This window comes from Cimex lectularius, unplaced genomic scaffold, assembly GCF_000648675.2.
Source record: "Cimex lectularius strain Harlan isolate CLEC.00 unplaced genomic scaffold, Clec_2.1 scaffold16, whole genome shotgun sequence".
Classification (NCBI taxonomy): domain Eukaryota; kingdom Metazoa; phylum Arthropoda; class Insecta; order Hemiptera; family Cimicidae; genus Cimex; species Cimex lectularius.
This window is the reverse complement of record NW_019392679.1, coordinates 1,044,386-1,067,469: the sequence shown is the minus strand read 5'-3', so window position 1 is coordinate 1,067,469 and position 23,084 is coordinate 1,044,386. Positions and strand designations below refer to the sequence as shown.

The following is a 23,084-nucleotide window of genomic DNA, read 5'->3' as shown; positions in this document are numbered from 1 at the left end:
GAATGCTAGCTGCAGTATTCGAACCCGGGAACTTTACCTTACAGTGAAGAGCACCATGTCCACTCGTAAACTTTTGCAGCTACTTACGCTCTTCAATGATTTATTATTATTTTTTTGCTTTTAAATTAAACCCAGGACACACTTCTCCAAATAGCTTCAGGCGCTGATAATTAACTTTACAGAACCCGTGAAAAAAGTTGAAGCTTGAATTTTCTATGTTGAAGATGAAGTTGTCAGAGATGGAATTGATTTTGAAGGAAATAAATAAGGAAAATAAATATTGAGAATGTATGAACATGTTTAATCCTGCACTATTCCAAAAAATGGTTCATATACGTTTCTATAAGGTCTAGTAAATTAGCAAAAAGTATAAAAAGGTGAAAATATTGCACGTACGCTTGTAGTGCACAATCGTCTTTTACAACATTTAATCACACATATTAAATCACATTTACTTATTGTAGGTCCTTTTCTTTTTTCTTTAATAGTTTGAATGTTTACATAAATAACTTAGACTACTTCCAACCTAAAATAGCAAATATAATTTACAAATAAGCCTATGTTCGAGTGGTAGAAATCATTCGCATGCCTAGTAATTTAAAGAAAATGTAAATAAATTTTTTTAAAATTGGCAGAATTCGACCAGTCAAACAAGTAGGCTTCAAAACTTGTGGTGCCCAATTAAAATGAGATTTTGGGAACCAGAATACAAACTGGCTAAATTTATAAATACATTATTTTAACACACGTGGGCTTCACTCGTTTAAAGTCTTTATGGCCCCTTAAACACTTGAAGAATATAAATGCTCATCGTATTCGTTAATTTTATGATCAGTCCTTTGTGATACGTCTGTATCACGTCAGTCATGGGTTGTTGAGCTGAGAATGGCACCTTCTTTGTTGGAATCGTGCGTGGCTCACCTCCTCTTACTTACGGCGGCGGCATCCATCACTTGTCTCAACAAAGCTTCTTGCGGCCCACACAGGGTTGGATCACAATCCATTTGGCCATTTCCTCCACATCTAAAAATAAAAACCAATAAAACATTTCATACTAGGTTAATTATGAATTAAAATAATAATACATTACCTGCATTCTAAGCATGGACCAGATGTAGAAGGTATTCTTTGTCCTACGCTGTAAGCGACGCCATTGACCTGGCATCCTTGTTTTACAGCTGCACCGTTGTAAGCATGGGCTAAGAAGTGAGGCGGAAGAGTCGTTGTCGTTGTTGTGGTCGTTGTGGTAATGTTTAATACAGTGGCGGTGGATACGTGGCATTCGTATCGTGGGCAGCAGAAGCCTTTGATCGTTTCTTGATAGCAACCTTTAATTGGCGGTGGGCAGCTCTGTTGCAAACAGATCACATCGCTTCTAAAGCAGAAGCAGAAGTCGCAAGGGTCTTCCCTGGGGATTTGCTGCGCTGAAAGGTACACTTTCCCACCATATCTACACGTTCCGGGTCCGTAGCTCGTTCCATCTTCTTCTTCGTAGTCTGGTTCTAGGCCTGAAGGGTAATGCGTTTCTTCTTGATTATGCGGTACTTCTGGTTGTGAAGTTTGATGCTCGAAAGGTTTTTGAGACCAACTGGGGAATAAGGGGTGAGTGCCAGGTTTATGTTCGCTTGGATGAGGGTGCTCGGTCGAACTTGGCAAGACAGTCGGAGGCGGGGATGAAGGTTCGGTTACATGCGATGTTTCAGTGGAGTGCGTATCAGGTGCAACTTCAACTTTATCTGATTCACCAACTGATGGACCAGAGTCGTCAGATTCCAAAAGAAAGGGCTGCTGAGTACTATTTTCTACGTGAGATTCAGTGTGTGATCCTTCTCCAAGAGAGTCGTGTTCTAATGGAACCTCTTCGCCTTGGTGGTGTTCTACAGAATGCTGATCTGTGTTTTCTTCATGTTGGGTTGTTGTTTCTTTGTGTTCATTTTGATGGTCTTCTGGTTTGGTTACGAGCTCTTCTACTTCTACAGGCTGTTCTGGTTGAGGTGCAACCCCATCTTCTGAATGGAATTCGTCATGAGTTGAAGGCCCTTCTGTTTGATGAGATTCCACAGGCAATTCAACATGATGTTCAGTTTGAGTGTCGTGTCCGGTCACCTCTACTGTTTGCATTTCTTCGACGGGATGTGTATTTTCTTCAAGCTTGTCGTGTTCTACATCTGACGTTGTTTCTTCATGATGGCTTTGTAATTGTGGTTCTTCTGTTTGAACTTCATGCGAATGCTCAAGAGGGGTCTCAGAGCTATGTTCTGGATGTTCATCTGTTTCTGATGTGGTTTCAGGTTTCACAGTTTCGCTTACAACTTCATGTTGAACAGGTAGTTCATGGTCTTTGGTTGGAACTTCAGAATGGGATGTTTCACCTTCTTCCTTATGTTCTTCTACAGGAGATACCGTTTGTTCTTCTGATGGAGAAACGTGTTCTTCTGATGGAGAAACGTGTTCTTCTGATGGAGAAAAGGGTTCTTCTGATGGAGAAACTTGATCTTCCGAAGGAGAAACGTGTTCTTCAGTTTGGCTGGGTTCTTCTTCATGAACCTCAAGAGTAAATTCTTGTTGATCCGGATGTTTTTCATGACTTTCAGTTGACGTTTCGGATGGTTCTTGTCCTTCTAACGTGGATTTATTTTCTTCCATAACAACTTCATGCTGTGGTGTTGATTCTTCATGATGCTCTTCATTTTCATGTGGCAGTTCCACTTCATGTTCAGGCGTGTGTTCTTGGACCTCTTCACCAAGTTCGTGCGATGGCTCCTTTTGATGTTCTGAATCCTCTGGTGCAACAGGGTGAGTTTCTGACTGATTGTCGGCTTCTTGGAAATGCTCTTCTACAGGAACTTCAGGCATAGTACTGTCAGAAACTCCAACTTTGTGTTCATCCGGTTCATTTTGACTTTCATGAACTTCAGCTCTGTCTGATTCTGGAGAATTTTCTGATGGAGGTTCGCTGGAATCAGGCTTTGGCACTTCAGGCTGAGCTTCTCCTTCTGCTGGCACAGGACTAGAATCTTGATTGTCAAGAGGCTGTTCCACATGTTCTGCTTCAGTCATGTGAACGTTGTATTCAAATTTATTATCTAAACTAGGTTCTGTTGATTCTAATAGTTGGTTTTCAATGGGAAGATGTTCAGGAACTTTGGTTTCTTCAACGTGCGTCACCGTTTGTTTATCATCAGAAGGTGAAGTTTCACTATCATCTACAGATTCATGTGGACTAGCTGATTCAGTGTGTGATACGACGTTCACATCATTACCGTGTGATTGATCGTCAGTGTTTTCATGTAAATCTACATTCTGTTCATGAGTGACATCCGTGGGCGTCTCTTGCTCGGTTAATGGTGTATGCATCTCTTCTTCAGGAACGTTCATTGGTGGTTGATGGAGGTCGTCTAGATTAAATACTCCTTGTTGCTCCTCATGAGGTCCATGGACGCTTTCAGCTTGATCCTCCACATTAGGCAAACCCTGATCATATTCTCCCGTGCCACCGACTGGTGCATTTTCTGTGTGCTCAGTTTCAGCCAGTTCTTCTCCTTGGTGCGATGAACTCTCTTGATGACTCTCATCAGGTTTTGATTGTGAGGGTTCATTATGAAAACTGACGCTTTCATGTTCAGGGGCAAGTGTAGTAGGATTTTGTTTTGATGATTCTAGTTCCTCGTTTTCAGGCGATTCACTGTGAGAGAATGCAGGTGTTTCTGAAGATGTCTGCATCGACTCAGAATGATCCACAACTGGAAGAGAAGTAACTTGTTCTTGAGAAGAACTTTCATCGCTGCTCACATGTCCTTCAGATTGTGAAGCAACACCGCTGACTACATTCGGAGATTCCTGATGGACATCTTGTTCAGATGAATGAGTTGAAGCATCTACTTCATGTGAGGGTGTTTGTGGAGAACTTACTTCACTTTGCTCAACATGTTCTTCATTTTGTTCGGTTGATGCATCTGGAGTAAATTCATTCGCACTGTCATGTTTGTTTGAATCGTGTGCATTATCAAAGAATGTTGGGCCTTCTGATGTAACATCTACAGGTACTTCAAATGAAGCTTCGGATGATGACTCTTCACCAACTGGATGTTCTGGCGACAGTGATGACATTTCTTCATGATGAGAAGTTTCAGCATTATCATGGGTTTGGCTTTCTGTAGAGCTATAGCTCAGACCTTCGGTTGTCGGAACTTCATGTTCAACATCAACTGATTCAGTTACATGGCCATTATGCTTAACATTAGACTCAGTCAATGATTCATCATGTCTATCAGTCTCTTGTGTTGTTTTTTCTGGTGCATGTTCCACATGTTCTTCATGTTCTAGATGATTTTCACTAAAGCCTTGTTCACTTGTTGAAACTTCAGGTTCAGCAGATGCAGTTTCGCCATGTTTGTCTTCCAGTGGTACTTGGTTGTTAAAATCGTTTTCGTTTTTAGATTGGGTAGGATGCAGTTCATGTTCAGCATCAACATTTTCACTGAAAGTTGGTGGAGAAGATGCCACGTGACTTTCCTCTTCAGATAGTGGGGTAGACGTTTCCTCGGAAGCAGCCTGTGCCGGATGCACTCCTTCACTTTCTTTCTCAAATTCAGGTTGCTCCTCACCAGTGTGCACTTGCTGTGAATGACTTTCTCCTTCAGGGTGAGGGCTGGACTCTTCACTGGTCGTCGATACAGTGGTATGAGATTCCTGACTTGCTTCACCAGTTTCAGGCTGGGTTTCTTCCTTATCGAAGACATGATCAGAATGTTCATGACTCACTACTTCAGAATGTGGACTGGACTCTTCACCGGTTGTCGACACTGTGGTGTGAGATTCCTGACTTGCTTCATCAGTTACAGGCTGGGTTTCTTCCTTATCGGAAACATCATCGGAATGTTGTTCGTGACTCACTACTTCAGAGTGTGGACTGGACTCTTCACTGGTCGTCGATACAGTGGTGTGAGATTCTTGACTTGCTTCATCAGTTTCAGGCTGGGTTTCTTCCTTATCAGAGATATGATCGGAATGTTGTTCGTGACTCTCTACTTCAGAGTGTGGACTGGACTCTTCACCGGTCGTTGATACAGTGGTGTGAGATTCCTGACTTGCTTCATCAGTTTCAGGCTGGGTTTCTTCCTTATCGGAAACATGATCAGAATGTTGTTCATGGCTCACTACTTCAGAGTGTGGGCTGGACTCTTCACCGGTCGTTGATACAGGGGTGTGAGATTCCTGACTTGCTTCATCAGTTTCAGGCTGGGTTTCTTCCTTATCGGAAACATGATCGGAATGTTGTTCGTGACTCACTACTTCAGAGTGTGGGCTGGTCTCTTCACTGGTCGTCGATACAGTGGTGTGAGATTCTTGACTTGCTTCTTCAGTTTCCGGCTGGGTTTTGTCTTCATCAGAGACATGGTCAGAATGGTGTTCATGACTCACTTCTTCAGAGGCAGGGCTGGATTCTTCATTGGTCGTCGGTAGAGTAGTGTGTGATTCTTGGCTTGCTTCAGCCTGAGATTTTTCACTGTCAGAGTGTTGGGTGAGATGAGGCTCAGTATTTTCAACTTCCGTCTCTGAATTTGGTTGAAACTCTCCATGAACGGGCTCTTGGACGTTATTTACTTCTTCAGTCTGGGTGTGAGATTCTTCATATGTTGGGGGTTGTAAAGTGTGTGATTGACTTTCTCCTTCAGAGGAAACAGTTGTTGGTTCACTTGGAAACTTTTCATTGTCAGCGACTAGGGTGGGATGAACTTCATCATTTCCCACTTCAGACTGGGTTTCAGATTCTTTATGAAAAGTTGGTTGTGTAGAGGGTAATTCTGTATTTCCTCGTTCAGATTCAGTTTGATGGTCTTCTGTGAGAGTGGCTTGGGTTGAATGTGGTGATTCATTACTTAACATTTCAGCTTGTTGGGTTGGTCCTTCATTTAAATCTGAATCTTCACTCGATCCGGGATGAAGTTCTTCACCGTCGTGTGTATGTGTAGAATGTGTCACATCACTTTCCTCTTCAGAAGGAGGTAGACTGGGCTCTGGATGAGAAATGTGTGGAGCTTCAGTATGTTCAGTGTGTTTTTCGGATTCAGGCTGAGGTTCTTCATTGCTGGATGATTCAGAATGTGGTTTGTTACTTTCTTCTTCTTCTTGACCAAGCGATTGCAATTCTTGAGTTTGATCTCTTTCAGATTCAGGTTGAAGTTCTTCCTTGTTATAAGACTGAGTGGTGTGTTTTTCTTGGCCTTCCATTTCGTTGAGTACAGTTGTTGGTTCACTAGAAGCAGACTGTGCAGGTGCTCCTTCTTCAGCTAATTTATGATCTTCACCATGCATGTGAATGTACTGTTCCCCGTGACTTTCTGTTTCATGTTCAGGTTGAGATTCTTCATTATCAGAAGTGAGGTGGGAATGTTCTTCATGACCCTCTACTTCAGTTTGAGGGCTAGATTCTTCATTGGTTGGTGTTTGAGTAGATTGTTCCTCGTGACTAACTGTTACAGGATGAGGTCGAGATTCTCCATTATCAGCAGGTTGGTTGGGATGCTCTTCATGGCTCTCTACATCAGACTCTGGGCTCGATTCTTCACTAGTCAGCGGTTGCGTAGGATGTGTTTCTTGACTGCCTGCTTCATGTCCATGTTGAGATTCTTCATGTGGAAGTGGCTGTGTAGGGTGTGTTTCTTGACTGTCTGCTTCATGACCATGTTGAGATTCTTCATCTGGAAGCGGTTGTGTAGGGTGTGATTCTTGATGCTCTGTTTCAGGTTCAGGTTGAGATTCTTCGTTAGTTGGGGGTTGTGTAGGGTGTGATTCTTGATGCTCTGTTTCAGGTTCAGGTTGAGATTCTTCGTTAGTTGGGGGTTGTGTAGGGTGTGATTCTTGATGCTCTGTTTCAGGTTCAGGTTGCGATTCTGTATTATCAGATGCTTGGTTGGAATGTTCTTCTTGACCCTCTACTTCAGTTGTCGGTGGGTGGGTTTGGTGAGATTCATGAGTTTCTGTTGTAACTTCAGGCTGAGATTTTTCATTATCGGATGGTTCATGCTCACTGTCAGAGGTCTGAGAGAAATCTGATTCGTGATTAGCATTTTCTACTTGGGGACTTGACCCGTCTAGATGGTGAATTTGTCCAAAATCAGACTCCGGTTTTTCGGTATGGGACTCTGATCCTAAACTGGAAACTGGTCTGGTTTCTTCTTCGACAGGTTTTTGCGTTGTTTCAGTGTGTGCTTCTTTCTGGTTCTTGTTATCACTTAAGCCAGTTTCTGTATTTTCTGGTAAATGGGTTTCTTCAGTTTTATCCTCGAATTCTACATGTTCTGCAGCAGACTCTCCATTTTGTGATAGTTTGTTTTCTTCTGCAGAAACAGTTTCAGATCCACCGTGGAAAGCCGACTCTCCACCATGTACCAAAGGAACATCATCAGTTTTTCCAGGAACAACAGTTACTTGGTCGGTGCTTTCTGTAAATCCTTGTTGGGGTGGGTGAGAGGTCGTCTCTTGAGGCGTTGCGCTAAGGTGACCATCCTCATCAATACTCATGTCAATTTTATCAATACTGACTTGATTTTGAATTTCTGGTGCATCGGATGGTTTTTGGTCTGGAAAAAATTAATATGTTAGATAACAATAATGTAATAGATTTACAGATAAAGGTTCTTACCACACATGAAAGTAGGGCAGCAGGAACCTGGAGTTTCAATTGGGAAACAATTCGAATATACTGCAGAGGGTGGAAGAGGAGGACATTTCACTTGCTCACATTGCACAATTGAATTTACACAGTGGCATATTTTATGGCATGGGTTACTTTTGGGGACTTCAGAGTTGGGAGCATATGTCTTTCCATCAACTAAACAGCTTCCTTCACCGGGAATCCTAGCTGATTCAATCGGTTCCAACTCGGAATTGTCTTCAGAAGGTAGCGAAACAGATTCAGGAATTTCATTTGATGTAAGATGGTCGCTAGGTTTTGTCTGTTGCGGAGTCAAGACACCTTCAGGCTGCTCTCCGTTGGGTGCTACAGTAGGACCAGTTTCTGCAGAACTGGATTCAAGTCCTGGTGTTGATGTCTCTTCAAGTGTTTGAGGTGATTCATTTTTGTCATCTAATGGTGAGGTTTCAGTGTGAGGTGTAAGTGTTGAATGTTCTTCATTGACATGTGATCCTTCAACATTTTCTTGATATTCCTCCTGAGTGGTTGGCTTCTGCGCATCTTGGCCCATTTCTCCATGAGATACAGGTGTCTCTGTTGGACTCGTTTCATGTTCAGTGGATTCTCTGTCAACATCTCCCTCTTGCTCTTTGTTTACAGTATGAGTGTGCACTGATTCAGTATCGACTGGCAGCTCTGAGGTGACTTCGAGGCTGTGGACTTTCTCAGTAGATTCAGATGGTTTAACTTCTTCTGTACCTTCTGGTATAACCTGTGCAGCTTCATCAGATGTGGGTGTCAAAGGTTCTGAATCGTGGCTTTCTGTATTTTCCGGTTTCAAACCTCCAACTTTTTCTCCAGTTCCAAAACCTTCAGGGACATTCTCATTTTCTACACTAGGGATAGATTCGCTAGCGCTTGAATCTGCTATGTTATGGTTTTCTTCTTTTTCGTTGTTACTTGTGTAATGATGTTCTTTCTCTGGTAATGATGGTGCAGGAACTATTCCATTAGCTGGGGGGAAAATAAAAAATTAATCGGTGATTTAAAAACATTTATAATAAATGGACATACCACATCGGTATGAGCTAGGACAACATTGTCCTTCCTCTGGTTCAATCGGTTCACAGTCAGTTCCTTCCATAGGGGCACCACAATCTCTCACAGCACATACAACTATGCCTGACATGCAGTAGCACCTTTTACAAGGGTTCGAGCTGAAGTTATCCATCAATTCACCATCACGGAACAGTGTGCCATTGTGACCGAAACAAGTCTGAGATCCATTGGGTGCAACATGGCCAGGAGTGGGCCTTGGGGTTGTGCTTACCTCTGTGCTTTCTAAAAAAAATTCAAATGTTTGTTAGAACAAAAATCACAAGTTTTAAGTATTTCAATATTTTTTTAAACTGTACCAAAAGCGTATCTAACAGGGCAACATACGCCATCTTGATATACTGGTTTGTATCCATCAACATTTAAGGTACATTCTTGCATAATACATGCTGTGTGGTTTCTTATGCAGTAGCAGAGTTCACAAGGTCTTGTAGGGTGGGATGGAACCTGAGCACCGTCGGGATAAAAAGTATTATCTTCGAGAGTACAGCCGTAGTTATCAAGCATTCCTACTGCCGTGGATGTCGACGGTGAGGTTGTGGTTGTGCTTGTCAACAGGGCAACTGGAACTGAAGACAATCCGAAATTAAGGACGCTTATGAAAATCATAATAAACAATAGAAAATACCTTGTGGGCAAGTTACCACCGGGCAGCACTGGTCCGGTTTCTTTTCTATAGTGCAGTCTTGACCTACTGCCCTCATGAACGGGCAGACCCTCAGGTAGCACATCAACATCTTGTTGGAACAAGTACAATTCAGACACGGTTCATTCGTTAAAATCCTATCCCCTTCCTCGTAATGTACAAAATTGTAATAACAGCCATCCCCTGTAAATTTAAACATGGTGTTAAAAATACTGTTTTAAATAGTTAATAAGGTGCATTTTATTTTACCTGCTGTGGATGGTACTAGACCTTGTTCCTCATCGTAGACAGGTGCTGAAACATAAAGGTTTACACTGATTTATGATTTTCTAATTGACATATTAATCAACAAATATCAATCATATCCACTAAAAGAAAGGATTACATTAGTCATTGTCTTGTTTTTGGTGCTTCTGAGAATAAATAACCCATTTATGTTTATTGGCCTAAAACTGGCAAAAAGGGGGAAAATTTGAAAGGTTGTAGGTTGAGAGTGTTGGTATCCGAGTGGATCGAAGTCACGATAGTTCAAGTGGTTAGAGCAATGGCATATTGAGCCGAAGGTCAGGGGTTCGAATCCCGCTCGTGACACTTGCTTTTTCATTTCAACCAAGACACATAAAAAGAATAAATAACGTAAGTAAATGACTTTTACCTCCTTAGTTCGATGTTGCAACTATTATGAAAGCAAAGACGTGACGGCAGAACCAACATTAAATTAATTATTATTACTTATACTAAATTTTATCAGCTTCTATTAAATATATAAATACTCAATTAATTATACACAATTTTTTTTTCATGTGGCATGGGCGATGGAAGTCACGGTAGCTCAAGTGGTAGAGCAGCGGCGTATTGAGCCGAAAGTCGTGGGTTCGAATCCCGCCTGTGACACAAATTTTTCATTTCGAAAAAAATTGTGTATAATTAATTGAGTATTTATATTTTTAATAGAGGTTGATAAAATTTAGTATTAATCTAGAATCACACCTGTGAATCGTACGCAGTTCCGCTAATCTAGTATAATCGTTAATAAAAAGTGTTTTTATATGAAGCCGCGATTTGCTTATGATTAGAATTAAATCGGGCAGTCGAAATGAGAAGTTTGTGGCATGGGCGATCGAAGTCACGGTAGCTCAAGTGGTAGAGCAGCGGAGTATTGAGCCGAAGATCGTGGGTTCGAATCCCGCCTGTGACACAAATTTTTCATTTTGGAAAAAAAATTGTGTATAATTAATTGAGCATTATTACTTATATTAATAAAAATTCCTTTTCCATTGTTTGTCTGAACATTTCATACATAAAATAGTGACATAGTTCAGATCGCATACATTTTCTGCAGTCTTTATTGCAAGGTTAAACTATGAACCCAAATAACTTTGGGATGGTTAGGGCATTTGTTGGGTTGGAATGGATGCTGGATTCGAACCCGGGACCTTTACAGTGATGAGCGTCGAGTCAACGCGCCGTCGCGGCCACAGACGTCACTTCGTTACTTTACAAATCTTGTCAAAAGCCCGTTTAGAAGCTTGTCCAGTAATAAGCAAAAAAGATTTCGTTATTGGTCTGCTACGTATAATTAATTTATGTAATGCAAAAAAAAAAAAAACTATTTCGTTTGTATAATAAACTGGTCGTAAGGGCTCGATCTTGAGCGTGCAAGAGCGTTCCCGATACCATAATGTATATTCATGTGCGACAAGAAATACGAAGGAAAACCATTGAAAACGATTGTGAAACATTTTTTGTTTTATGCTTCAGTGTTTAAAGAACGAGTCTTCATATCTAAGAGCGATGTGGACCCTGAGTGAAGATGGTTATAGTTTTTTCCTGTAATTGTGCTAAAATGGAACCGTCCATCCTAATCGTCTTCTAGGGACGTGACTGTGGCTTATTATTGATATTAAGTACATCCTCGCCCTTCAAGGCGAGCCAGAAGCGATTCTCACGATGCCGGAGATATTCCGATTCCGGCGTACTTGGAACAACCTCCGTCGGAAACGCGTCCCGACTTCTATCGGCAGTCATGAACCGAGACCTTCGGCGGTTGTTAGCATTCAAACGTAATTAAAGTGCTCAGCGAAATGCAGAAACCTTATTGTATTTTCACTGTCGGCTCAAGCAGTGTAAATTGTCTCAGGTTCAGCTGTTGTAACTAATCAAATTTATTATTTATTTTAAATTGATATTCGATAAGAGCGGAATTGCTAGCGATATCCAAAGCCCTAAAATGTCCTGGCATCACTATTCAAATACGGTTATCTGCACGAATTCCTTATCAACCCTGATAAACTGAACCGATAAATTCTCGGATTTCCTGGGTTCCTTCCGGAAATTCGGAATTCTTGGGTGAGGGATATTTCCATTCCCTGTGCGGGTCAGAATATGTTTCGCGTGGTTCCTTGGGCACTGTGGAGGACGTGGAAATGAGAAAGCCGACCTGGGTGCCAAAGAACATCTAGTTCTGGGATAGCGTTGAACGAATTAGGTCCCCATGAATACACGTCCCTTCTGAGAAAGAGGAATTCCCACTTTTGGCAAATGGGAGACAACAACCGACAATAAATTAGGGGAAATAAAAGATTAACGCAGAAATGGCTATCGTACCATGCAAGTAAAAGATACGAAATGGCACTTTAAAGACTCAGGATCAAACATGCCAGGACTGATAATGGCCATGTCATCCTTACCTAATTGTTTGATATGTTAAGATTAGTCCACACTAGGGTCAAAGTTGCGCGTCTTTGTTGGGGGCTGCCCCCTACAATACACCCCTAGAAAATGTCTCAGGAGTTAGGCCTCGCGGGTGTTTCTTTGTCATTGTAATTATTAATTAAAAATAGAAATCAAAGAAGACATGGGTCAGAAAATTTTCTAGTAACAACAATGATACATACCGCGATCTTTTTGACACAATGAGGCTGGAATGGGATTCGTCAACATTTCAAGGATGACGAGTTTGAAAATCTTTTGCAAATGGTTGCGCTGAAGGCGTTTAAAGAAAACACAAAATTTAGAAATTCAGTTTTCCCTACCGTGAAACTAGCAACTCCTCGGAACATGCGTCCTCTTAACAATGTATCATTGAATCCCGATTCGATGGGACTTAAAATCTTGTATCACGTAGACCCGCAATACACTCCTGACAGGGGACATGTTGCGGGGTGAATCTTCTTTGAATCAGGAGTCCTGATTCAAACGAGATTCAGCCCCTCAACAATGACGCGCAACTTGGAGTCTATGCCTAAGAGGAATTGACCACATGTTACTGTTATACCACAGAAAGGTGAAGGTTTGAATTTCCAGATTCCTTGCATGAGATGCTGGGCGATGGTGCCCCCTCTTGTTTCCTTCTTTAAATTTTTATAAAGAACGGAGTTGATAAAAGAAATACAGTAAAGTAAAATTGGGATCGAGGGGGGAGGAGATTTTGAGGTTTGTGTGTGGGGGTGCGTCTTCGGCAGATGGTTCGTTCGGGGTGCTTGGCGAATCGGATGAGTACTCTGTTCTGTTGGGGTGGATGTGGATTTTTCCATAATAAATGCGATGTAAATGGTTTTTATCCACATCCTTAAAAAAACCGTAAACATAAAAGAAGAGTGCTTAAGTCAGTCCTGATGGCGGCGCTGGCTGAGCTGTTCTTTGGATGGTGTTCCCTGACAAGCCCTTCCTTTCCTACTCCACGTCCGACCATTTGACAGCGGCTTTTACCTGTCTATCGATTAACCGGCCTAAATAACCCAAAGTGGTTGAAGACCATTTAATAATAATAATAAAAACATTATTGGATCGAAGAGAGAATTTAGCCGCCTAGCAATGAAAGAAAAAAAACAAGGTATAACAAGAATGGGGCAAAGCCGCTAAGATGGTTCTTCGCGTATTCAACACCCGAACGTGTGGGAGGAATTAAAGGGATGATCGTGGATTAGACGTCCATCGGCGAGAAAGCCGTGTCCGGATTGAATTGGCGAAGTGTAATTTGGCGAAGAACGGCGACCGTCCGAGGAGAGTGTGGGAAGGTGTCTGCCGAACGATGGATCCATGCCGGTCACGCGGCAGCACGGACAGTGTCACACGGTCTATTTGGCCGAGCCGAGTCGTCACGTACATAACACAAACCCCATAACCTCATCCCGACAGCCTTGACTCGGCCCCACACTTAGACCATTAGCAGCGACGGAACATCCATCACAACCGCGCGTTGTTACTCTCCCCCTGGAACGGGCCCTGACGTCCTGATTTCATCGATCTGTCTCCGTTCACATTCGTACCAAATAATCTTGACCTCCCTTTGCCGGCGATTAACTACTTCCTAGGTGGGCGAGCCGGCGATAAAAAATACCCCCCGGTTGCAGAAGAGCTTTAACAACAAATTAGAACTTTTGTAAAAAATTCCCAACACGAGTTTTTTAAATAAATATGATTGGCAAATACGCTTTGAAGAAATTAATCAAACCCGGCAGAAAATGTTACATTTAAACTGACTTTCTAATAATAGACGAATATCAAATAGCCGTTCCCGTGCTGGGTTCCGTTAGGACGGCTGGAAACCGGTTTCGAGGATTTCCAAATTTGCAATGATCCCATAGCCGTGTTCAGAGGATCTCCAGTTGTTTACGGCTTATCTTGTTATCCCGGTTTAACTATGCAGAATCGAGTTCGAGTTCCCGTCGAACGGGCGATTTCTAACGAGGTGAGTACTGTGAGATTATTTCTCAAAGCCTGCGGTGAGATGAACGCGTTTATCGTTCGTTTCAGATCAATTTTGTCTGGACATTTTGGCCGTTTCTGCCTATCAGACGCATTTCGGCATTTTTCCATCTTCAGTGGTGGGCTTGAGTAGAAAAGAACACACAGGCCAAACCTTGTCTTCAAAGTTCATTATATGTATTGATGACAAACGCACAACCGAAGATGGCGAAATGTCGAAATACAACATGATTAGGAGAAGGTCAAAACTCTTGTTACATTGCTGCGCGGGGATTTTTGAAACTTCCAAATTGGAGTTGTTTTTAACCCGTTAATTCAGACACGGTGAATGCGTGGCTGTCAGAGATGAAATTTGACGCAGCCCTGTGACTAACAGTGTTCCCAGCCGCGGCCCGTTAGAGCCGGCCGGTCGGACCCGGTTTTCTAAATCTTTTTATCGGCAGTAAATCAAATTTGCATATGTTCGAATTTATACGCGATAGCCAAATGAACTCGCCCGGAAGTTGTAATGGCCGGGTTCTGTCACCTGCAGCTAATTATAAGGAATGCGAATAATTAATCCTCTGAGGAGTTGGAGGTCGGTGCCCTCGGGATCATGCGCTGGCCATTGTGGACGAGCTTCCTTGATCGATGGAGGAAGTCGGCTTTAAAAACTGACCTCCGTGTTGGGATTGATTACACGGTCTGAGTGTCAACATGGGATTTACCTCGGGTTACAAATCGATTTAACCATCTCGGAAGATCCGACCAAAACTCTTGAAGTTAAATATCCATATCAAACGGTATCAAGTTTAACCTCAAACAAACAATACAGGAAGGAAAGAAAACTCGTTTTTCTTTTCCCATTGTCTCCAAAGTTTTATCTGACAGGATGAAAAATTGCCGAAGAAGCTATAAAATTACAACACCCAGATTTCAGTATATGTAAGTGTCTTGTTCTAGCGGACTTGATTTTTTTAAAACAATTATCGCACGGTTCTTCATTTTGTTACGAGCCTCGTTACCGTGTTGGTCCGTAGTCAGTCCGGTTGTAAAGATAGACCACGGACATCAAATTATCTAGGCTTAGGATTTTATTGGCGTCGTTTGTCGGATAAACGGGGAGATACGCTTCGACGGCGAATTTCAAAGATTAGATAAATCTAATGCCCTCTGGGGACGAGAACGAAGAGGCGGATCGCGGATTTTATTTTCCAGAGAAAATGTCCCGGGGATGGGAACGGGGATGTTGGATGATTCTCGTCACCCATTAAGATGATGAAGCGGTAAAGAATGTGGTCAACTTGCCAAGTCCTGCGTGTGAACAATGGGCCCGGAGGGCGAAGTTGCATTTCAATACTGCTTCTGCAGCTCTGCACAGATCGCAATTTTTCCCATATTGGGTTCGACGATCCCGAAGTGCGCTAAGACGAAACAAAAAAGATCAATACACGAAAAATCCTTAAGAGTGTTCTTTGATTAATTAACGCCAAATAAACGACCTAACTCATGACTTATTAAGCACAAGCATTGTCCCATTCATTGTTTTTAAATTAACAAATGATTTTTCTATCTTTTATAAAAGAGAAAATAGACATACAAAATAAATATGTTCAATGATTATGCAACTTCACTTCATAACCAAGAAAATTTAGTGGATGGCAAAGTAACTGCAATATAACAGAAGACATTTAAAATTCTTATCCTAGTGAAATTTTGGTCCTTTGGCAAATCTAACTCAAATATAACGGAGAAAATTTACTCTTCTTGTACTAGTTAAATATTGGCCTTGTGGACGATAAATTAACACAAATATATTTAATAACATTTACTCGACTTCTACTAATTACATATTGGTCATATAGACGATCAAATAACTGAAAAAAATTGAATAACATTTTGTACTAGTTGAAGTAAAACTTGAAGTTATTTGAAAAAGTTGAATACATAGTTTGAATTACAACTTGTACTAGTTCAATATTATTCTTGTGGACGATAAATTAACACAGTTATATTTAATAACATTTACTCGTCTTGTGGTAGTTAAATATTGGTCCCGTAGACGATAAATTAACTCAATTATATTTACTAACATTTACACTTCGTGTACTGGTTAAATATAATTCTGTAGACGATAAATTAACAGAAATATATTTAATAACATCTACCCTTCTTGTAATAGTTAAATATTGGTCCACTGGACGATAAATTAGCACAATCAGATTTAATAACATTTACTCTTCTTATGCTAGTGAAATTTGGCCCTGTAGACGATAAATTAACACAATTAGATTTAATAATGTTGACTCAACTTGCACTAGTTAAATATTGATCCACTAGACGATAAATTAACACAACCAAATTTAATAACATTTACTCTTCTTGTGCTAGTGAAATTTTGGCGCTGTTGACGATAAATTAACACAATTAGATTTAATAATGTTGACTCAACTTGCACTAGTTAAATATTGGTCCACTAGACGATAAATTAACACAATCAGATTTAATAACAGTTACTCTTCTTGTGCTAGTGAAATTTTGGTCCCGTAGTAGAAGATAAATTAACAGAAATATATTTAATAACAGTTACTCTTCTTGTGCTGGTTAAATATTGGTCCACTAGACGATAAATTAACACAATTAGATTTAATAACATTTACTCAACTTGTACTTGTTAAATATTTGTCTACTCGACGATAAATTAACAGAAATAAATTTATAACAGTTATTCTTCTTGTGCTGGTTAAATATTGGTCCCGTAGGCGATAAATTAACATAAATATATTTACTAACATTTACTGTTCTAGAACTAATGAAAATTTGACCTTGTTGACGCTAAATTAACTGAAATATATTTAATAACAGTTACTTTCCTTGGACTAGTTAAATATTGGTCCCATAGACGTAAATTAACACAAATATATTTAATAACAGTTACTATTCTTGTACTAGGTAAATATTGGTCCTGTGAACGTTAAATTAACTCAAATAAATTTAGAAACATTTACTCTTTTTGTACTAGTTATGATACGTTTTTGGCCAATACCAGAAATCAAGTATAAGTAGGAACGTTTGGTTATCTTGCACTAGTAACATTTTGGACCTGTCCAATATCGTATCTCAAATATATCTAGGAACATTTATTTTTCTTCAGACGTGATTTTCGCCAGTTTCAGCTGTCTGTTAGTCTTTTGTAAGAGTAAAACCACGAGATAAGGCGGACTGGTATAGATGCTTAAACCCGTAGAACTCGTGAGGAAATCTAACAGTGCAAGTCTCCTTATCACAGACGAAATTAGATAAGGGTCTTGTTACTGGTTGCCCTAGTGGAATATTGGTTCTGTTCGGTATCTTTTCCTAAATATGTATATCCAAAGATATTTGGCCTTTTTCTTCCACTAGCGAAGTACGGATGTTTTAATTTGAACGCTTCTTACCTCCTGTCGCTAATCCAAAAACGCAAACCATTAGCAGGAGCCATACCGTCTCGTGTAACAACGCCCCCATGGCGCTCGTTCTGTTCGTTTAATTTTCTGTAAAAAAAAAAATTCTGTTAAAAGATTGTTTTAACACTCGTTACATAAGTTATTATGTTTTGTTTATTCATTATCGTTAAGCAAAAGTAATTCTTGCCTTATAGGAGAGTTTAACGTCCAACTATCAATTGCGTGTCGCGGACGAGTGTCAAACCACTTTACAATATTTTGAACATATAATTCTTGATTAAAATTCTAGTGGGTTGCCGTGACAGAAAACCTCTTTGGCAAATACGAATCGGTCGCCCTAATCATTCTGCCACCGCGGTCTTCTATTATCACTGGATCTCGTTAAAAAATACATCGGTTTTGATAAAATGATATTTCTTGGCTGGTATCGGTCAGACGTGTTTTTCGCCATTTGACATGTTTAAGAATAAACCAGCGATTCTAGGCGGACCGGTATAGATGCATCAACCCGCAGAACTTAGGGGAACTCTAACTCTCTACTCTCTATCTCTTTTCATCTCAACTGACTCAATCGTAATCTAACATTCGGAATAATTTCAGATTAAAGAAATAATAAGTAAACTTGTTACTGATTCCTGAAACATTTTCCTTTACCATTGTATTAAAACAGCGAGACTAGGCAGACTAGGGTGATCGGAAACAGGCCCATCTCACACCTAGCCCAGCAGGAATGACAAATAAATCCTTTAAAAAAGAAGAATTATTGCCAATCAATCGTCATTTTATTATATTTTTTAATTTTTTTAAATAAATAATAGGTTGGTCGTTTTCGATAATTCTTATCTCTTGTATTTGTTGATTTTGTATCTTTCAGACACCTTTTGCATTTTCATCAAGAACAACAATCCACGATGTAGACAAGATGCCAAAACGCGAGTGTCAAAACAAAACCGTGAGAACACTCAAGTGGAAATGATCGAAACTGACCAAACTACAGGTTCATTTCATATTTTAACCCATTAGTTTAGAACAACAAAAGAAATTCTTAAAAAAGAAAAATTGGTGACAGCTTTCACGTCTTAACATCCATATCCAATTTTCAATTTATTGCTTTAATTACAGTTCGTTTAATTCGTTCGTTGAAACATAGTTCCGTCGTTTACGATCATTTTTATCCGTGTTGACTTTGTCTCTATTAGATGCGTTTATTAAGGTAAAAAATTAATCGGTATTAGCCAAAATAAAGTACATCAGAAACCATAAAGTACTTGTATTTTATTTATTTTTTAATTTGCCTTCGTTAAAAAAATCGCCCTGTATTTTTGCATATATAAAAAAGACATTTCTCTATTTTCAGAAAGAAACACTACCCACTGAAGATGAAAAAATGCCAAAATGCGACTGAAACGAAAACAGTGAGGATAGACAGGTCAAAACGGTCAGAAATCACCAAACTTAAAGTTCATCCCTTATTCCAGCCTAGTAGGAAGGAAATCCCAAGGGAAATCCTCCAAATAAAAAAATCAACTGTTTGCCGATTTTCAAAACGTTACAAAACTTTGGTTAGTTTGGTCGTTATTCGTTTCATCCTAGTCGGTGTTTTTGTTTCTTTTAGGCGAGTTTCAGCATTTCGCCATTTTCAACAAAACAACCAATTTGACAAAAATGTCGAAAAATGCCTGACAGTCAAAAATATAGTAAGACCAGAATGACCGGAAACGACCAAACGTTTCAACACGTCAGGATTTAAGAAATCTCATAACTTACTTTTTGACCCAATTTACAAAAATTTATCTTTATTGATATTTCAATAAAAACAACTCTTAGTCAAAAGAAAAAAATATTTTTTCAAGTTTAAAAAGTCGAAAATTTATTAGTCCTAGAGCCGGAAGCCGAGGAAGAAAGTGATTTGAACGCCCCAGGAACGAAGGCGTCCGGTCTCTAACCGGGTCTCGTTATCCTTCGGCCTCGAAAATTGGGTAAAAGTCGTTAATTTATTGAAATCCTCCCACCTCGGACGTGTTGACGCCATTTCAGGTCGAGCCGTTACGCGAATGGCAAAACTAAACATTAAAAAGCGGGCATTCAAATTCTCCACAGTCCATTGTCCATAGAAAAAAAGAAATCGAGAGGAGGGATAATAAAGCAACACACTTTTTTCCATAAAGCGTCCGATTCTAAGCGGTCAGAATTCTTCTTCAGAGAGTTCAAATTTTTCGACCGAATCGATTTTATGTGTAACGAACTGGCAACTTGTTCCATTCCGAAAGACAGCCTCACAAATGAAAATTACCATTAGTCCTTTACGGCCTAATGGTGTCTTACAGCAAGACGAACGTTAGCAATTTTGTGAAAAGGACAGCTGGAATAATGAGTTCAATGATAGATTTTAGATTGGCGCCAAAAAATAAGTGTCGCCAATACCCAGGATACAATTTGAAGGGAAAACACATCACCGGACCTAAACTACGGAATTAGCTAAGCTGTTGAAAATTTGCTAAATTTGGCATCGCTCTGTAGCGACTTTGGGCAAGCAAGGGTTAAATTATAAACTGAATATGAAAATTTTTATGTTTGGTAAATACACCAATCGTTACAAATGCAGTGATGGGTGAAGAGCCATGTGGGAGATAGATTACAAGATTTTAGATTGGCGCCAAAAAATTCAGTGTTGCCAATACCCGGGATGAAACAATACTACCCCGCCCTAAACTCGCGACATTTCGTTCTAACGTTAAACAAAATTTCTAAATTTGGCATCGCTCTATAGCAACTTTGGGCAAGAAAGGGTTAAAGTATAAATTGGATATGAAAATTTTTATGTTTGGTAAATATAACAATCGATACAAGATGCAGTGTTGGGTGAAGAGCCATGTTGGAGAAAGAAGGTTCCAAGATGGAGATTTTAGATTGGCGCCAAAAAATTCAGTGTTGCCAATACATGGGATAAAAATTGAAGGAACATCACCTCAACGAATTAGCTAAGCTGTCGCAAATTTGCTAAATTTGGTGTTGTCCCGAGCCAACGTTGGGCAATTAAGGGTTAATTGAAACACGTGTTATATTATAAAAAATATATGTCTAAGCAAGTTTGGTTTAAATCAGCTCATCACGAAAAAGATTTCGTAAGAAAAATCAAATAATGTATGCACTTTCTGAAGGAACTAGGTGATTTTAGAGAAATAAACGCTCTGGAGATTATGTATAAAAAGATAGACTAGCCCGAAAGGATTATAATGATTAAAAGCTCAAATTAATTTTTTTAATTACATAATGATGGGCTGTTGGGTTAATTTTGAGACGTGTAATGATATATATTCTAAGCCCGAGATGCTTAATAAAGGCCGACCTTCCCAGACAGGTCCGAACACTTTTGTTACCGATTGTCGTCACGGCCGCCCATTCGCGCATATTTATACATTCAGCACTGTTTATTATACAGTGCGGATAATTGGCGTGTGGTCGTGGTTGACACAGGTCTCCGGTGAGGCTTGGCGGTACGGCACGCATCGGCCCCGGCCGGCTTCTTCCCACGGTGCAACCCGTTACCCGATATTTTTCGACCGTCGATGTACCCGCATAATAAATTATAACTGTTCGGAAAATTGGAGGCTCGATCGGCATTGTTGTAACAGTACCAAATCGTTTCTTATCGTCGGTCCTACGGGCGACGACTGCGTATCCGGCTCCCGTTTTGTTCTACCGGGGATAAAAGTAATTTAAAACGGCCTTTTAAGGTCTCGAGAGTACTAAATTGCAATGAAGCAATTATGAATTAGGATAAAAAATCAGGTGTTTAATCAAAAATTTTAATTTTTGATGAGTAAATTTCGATCAGGATTTGATTCCATAACAACCAATAAACGCTCCTGAGAAAACGTCTTGTCCAACACTCAAAAACTAGTCTAAGTTTTAAACATTTATCTATTTTTATCAGCTATTATAATTATAAGCTGGGGAGAAATATATAACTTTAAAACTCGTATTGTTAAGCTTTCACTTCAACTTAAGCTTTAAGGGGTTAAAATAAATCAAACTAAGATCTCTCTATGATCACAAACTGGTTTGTATTTTGAACATTATAAACGTTACAAGTTGTTCTTAACGGTATAAAATCCCAGGAAAACTCTAACTCAAAGGCCAGTATCACACACGTGTTATGACAAGCTGGCTAGTGCTGGCACTCGGTTGTCTATAAGGCAGGCGAGGAGGTCCTTTGAGGTGCGAGTTAGCAGAAGAGTTAAGGATGGGTTGTAAGATTGGAATGAAACTTGAATAAGCGGGAAAGGATAAATTCTTTTACGAAGGAAATTGTGAGTATAGGAAGTCTAAGGAATTTGGGGAAGTCTTCCGAGGACTTTGAATTGGAATGTTTGGATTCGTGGGATGCTAGTTGGCTTGGTGGTACCCACAGCTCCGTACGTCCAAATAGGTCGAATGCTTTGTACGTCCTCTAGAGTCATGCTTGATTTCAGTCCTATAAGTCTTCGTTGTTACCAAAATCGTCTATTTAGCTTTTGTAGCTTGAGTCTTGTGTGAGGATTCCACGTCAGTCTACTATGTACAGCTCTAAGTATTTTACTTGAGTAGATGCAGGTAGGTCTTCACTGTTGACGTATAGACGTTGTCAAGGTTTTCACCATTCTTCAATGAACTCAAGTTCTTCCTGGATATGGGAAGTAGCTTGGGTAGGATTGGAGTTAGGAAATAAAATTACGGTACGATTTATTACGGTATATTGGCAGGTTAGCAGTATAAATGGAATGGAACAAGAATGCTTTTTTGATGGTCGACTTCCGAAACCTCGCTGTCGCATCTCACTCTGAAGAAGCAGTGGTCGGTTAGTAGGATTTGGTAATAAGGATTTAGTAGGAACTGTTTTAGTTTGTGGATGTCAGACCCAGTCAAAAGCTTGGGAGATCTAAAAATGCACCCGAACACTCTCCGTTCTACAAAGCAGAGAAAATAATATCAATAACTTGTCGAATTCGTGAGCTGTCAAGAATGAGGTAGTTTAGAAAAACACATATTCAGGGAATAAAATCTGGCGCTTTTCTTATGTCCTTTATGTAAGCCCTGAAGATGACCCGAATAAAGGTCGAAACGTCGGCAAAAAAAGAAAGTTTTTTTCTAATACTACTTTATTCTTGACAGCTCTCACAAATTCAACAAATTAGGAAAGAACAGGTCACTAAGAAACACACAAATATCAATTAGCCATGAAACATTGCTGAATCGTGAAATGGTCAAGGAAGTAAACAGTATTTTTTTGTTTAAACGGCATTTGTTAATTTTTATCACTCTGCTCGATAAATAAATCAGCAATAAATTTGACGTTTCAGGCAATAATGTTGAAAGTTCAGGAAAAATGCACTTTTCAGTTTTTAGATGCAATGGTGCTTTTTCGACTAGTACGATCTGCTAACAGTTGGCTATTTTCGTCAAATCATTTAAGGTTAGGTTTTGGCTTACTTACAACGCGTTAATTGTTAATGAAACGCAAAAAAATCAGAAAGAAATACCACGTTCGATTGGGAAAGGGAATAAA

At 39.9% G+C, this 23,084-nt stretch overlaps 1 protein-coding gene across 1 annotated transcript in view; it reads right to left on the bottom strand.

Moving 5' to 3' along the window:
* Window positions 1-278: 278 nt before the first annotated feature.
* LOC106661424 (filaggrin) overlaps window positions 279-23,084 on the bottom strand; it is a 36,402-nt gene continuing 13,596 nt past the window's right edge. Inside the window, exons 2-9 of the mRNA XM_014384795.2 lie at window positions 17,528-17,623; window positions 9,651-9,695; window positions 9,384-9,584; window positions 9,055-9,324; window positions 8,714-8,980; window positions 7,649-8,653; window positions 1,091-7,586; window positions 279-1,023 (exon numbers count right to left, since the gene is read on the bottom strand). Of these exons, the coding sequence (XP_014240281.1) occupies window positions 918-1,023; window positions 1,091-7,586; window positions 7,649-8,653; window positions 8,714-8,980; window positions 9,055-9,324; window positions 9,384-9,584; window positions 9,651-9,695; window positions 17,528-17,597 (8,460 nt within the window). The 5' untranslated portion in view covers window positions 17,598-17,623 and the 3' untranslated portion in view covers window positions 279-917. The remainder of the gene's footprint in view (window positions 1,024-1,090; window positions 7,587-7,648; window positions 8,654-8,713; window positions 8,981-9,054; window positions 9,325-9,383; window positions 9,585-9,650; window positions 9,696-17,527; window positions 17,624-23,084) is intronic.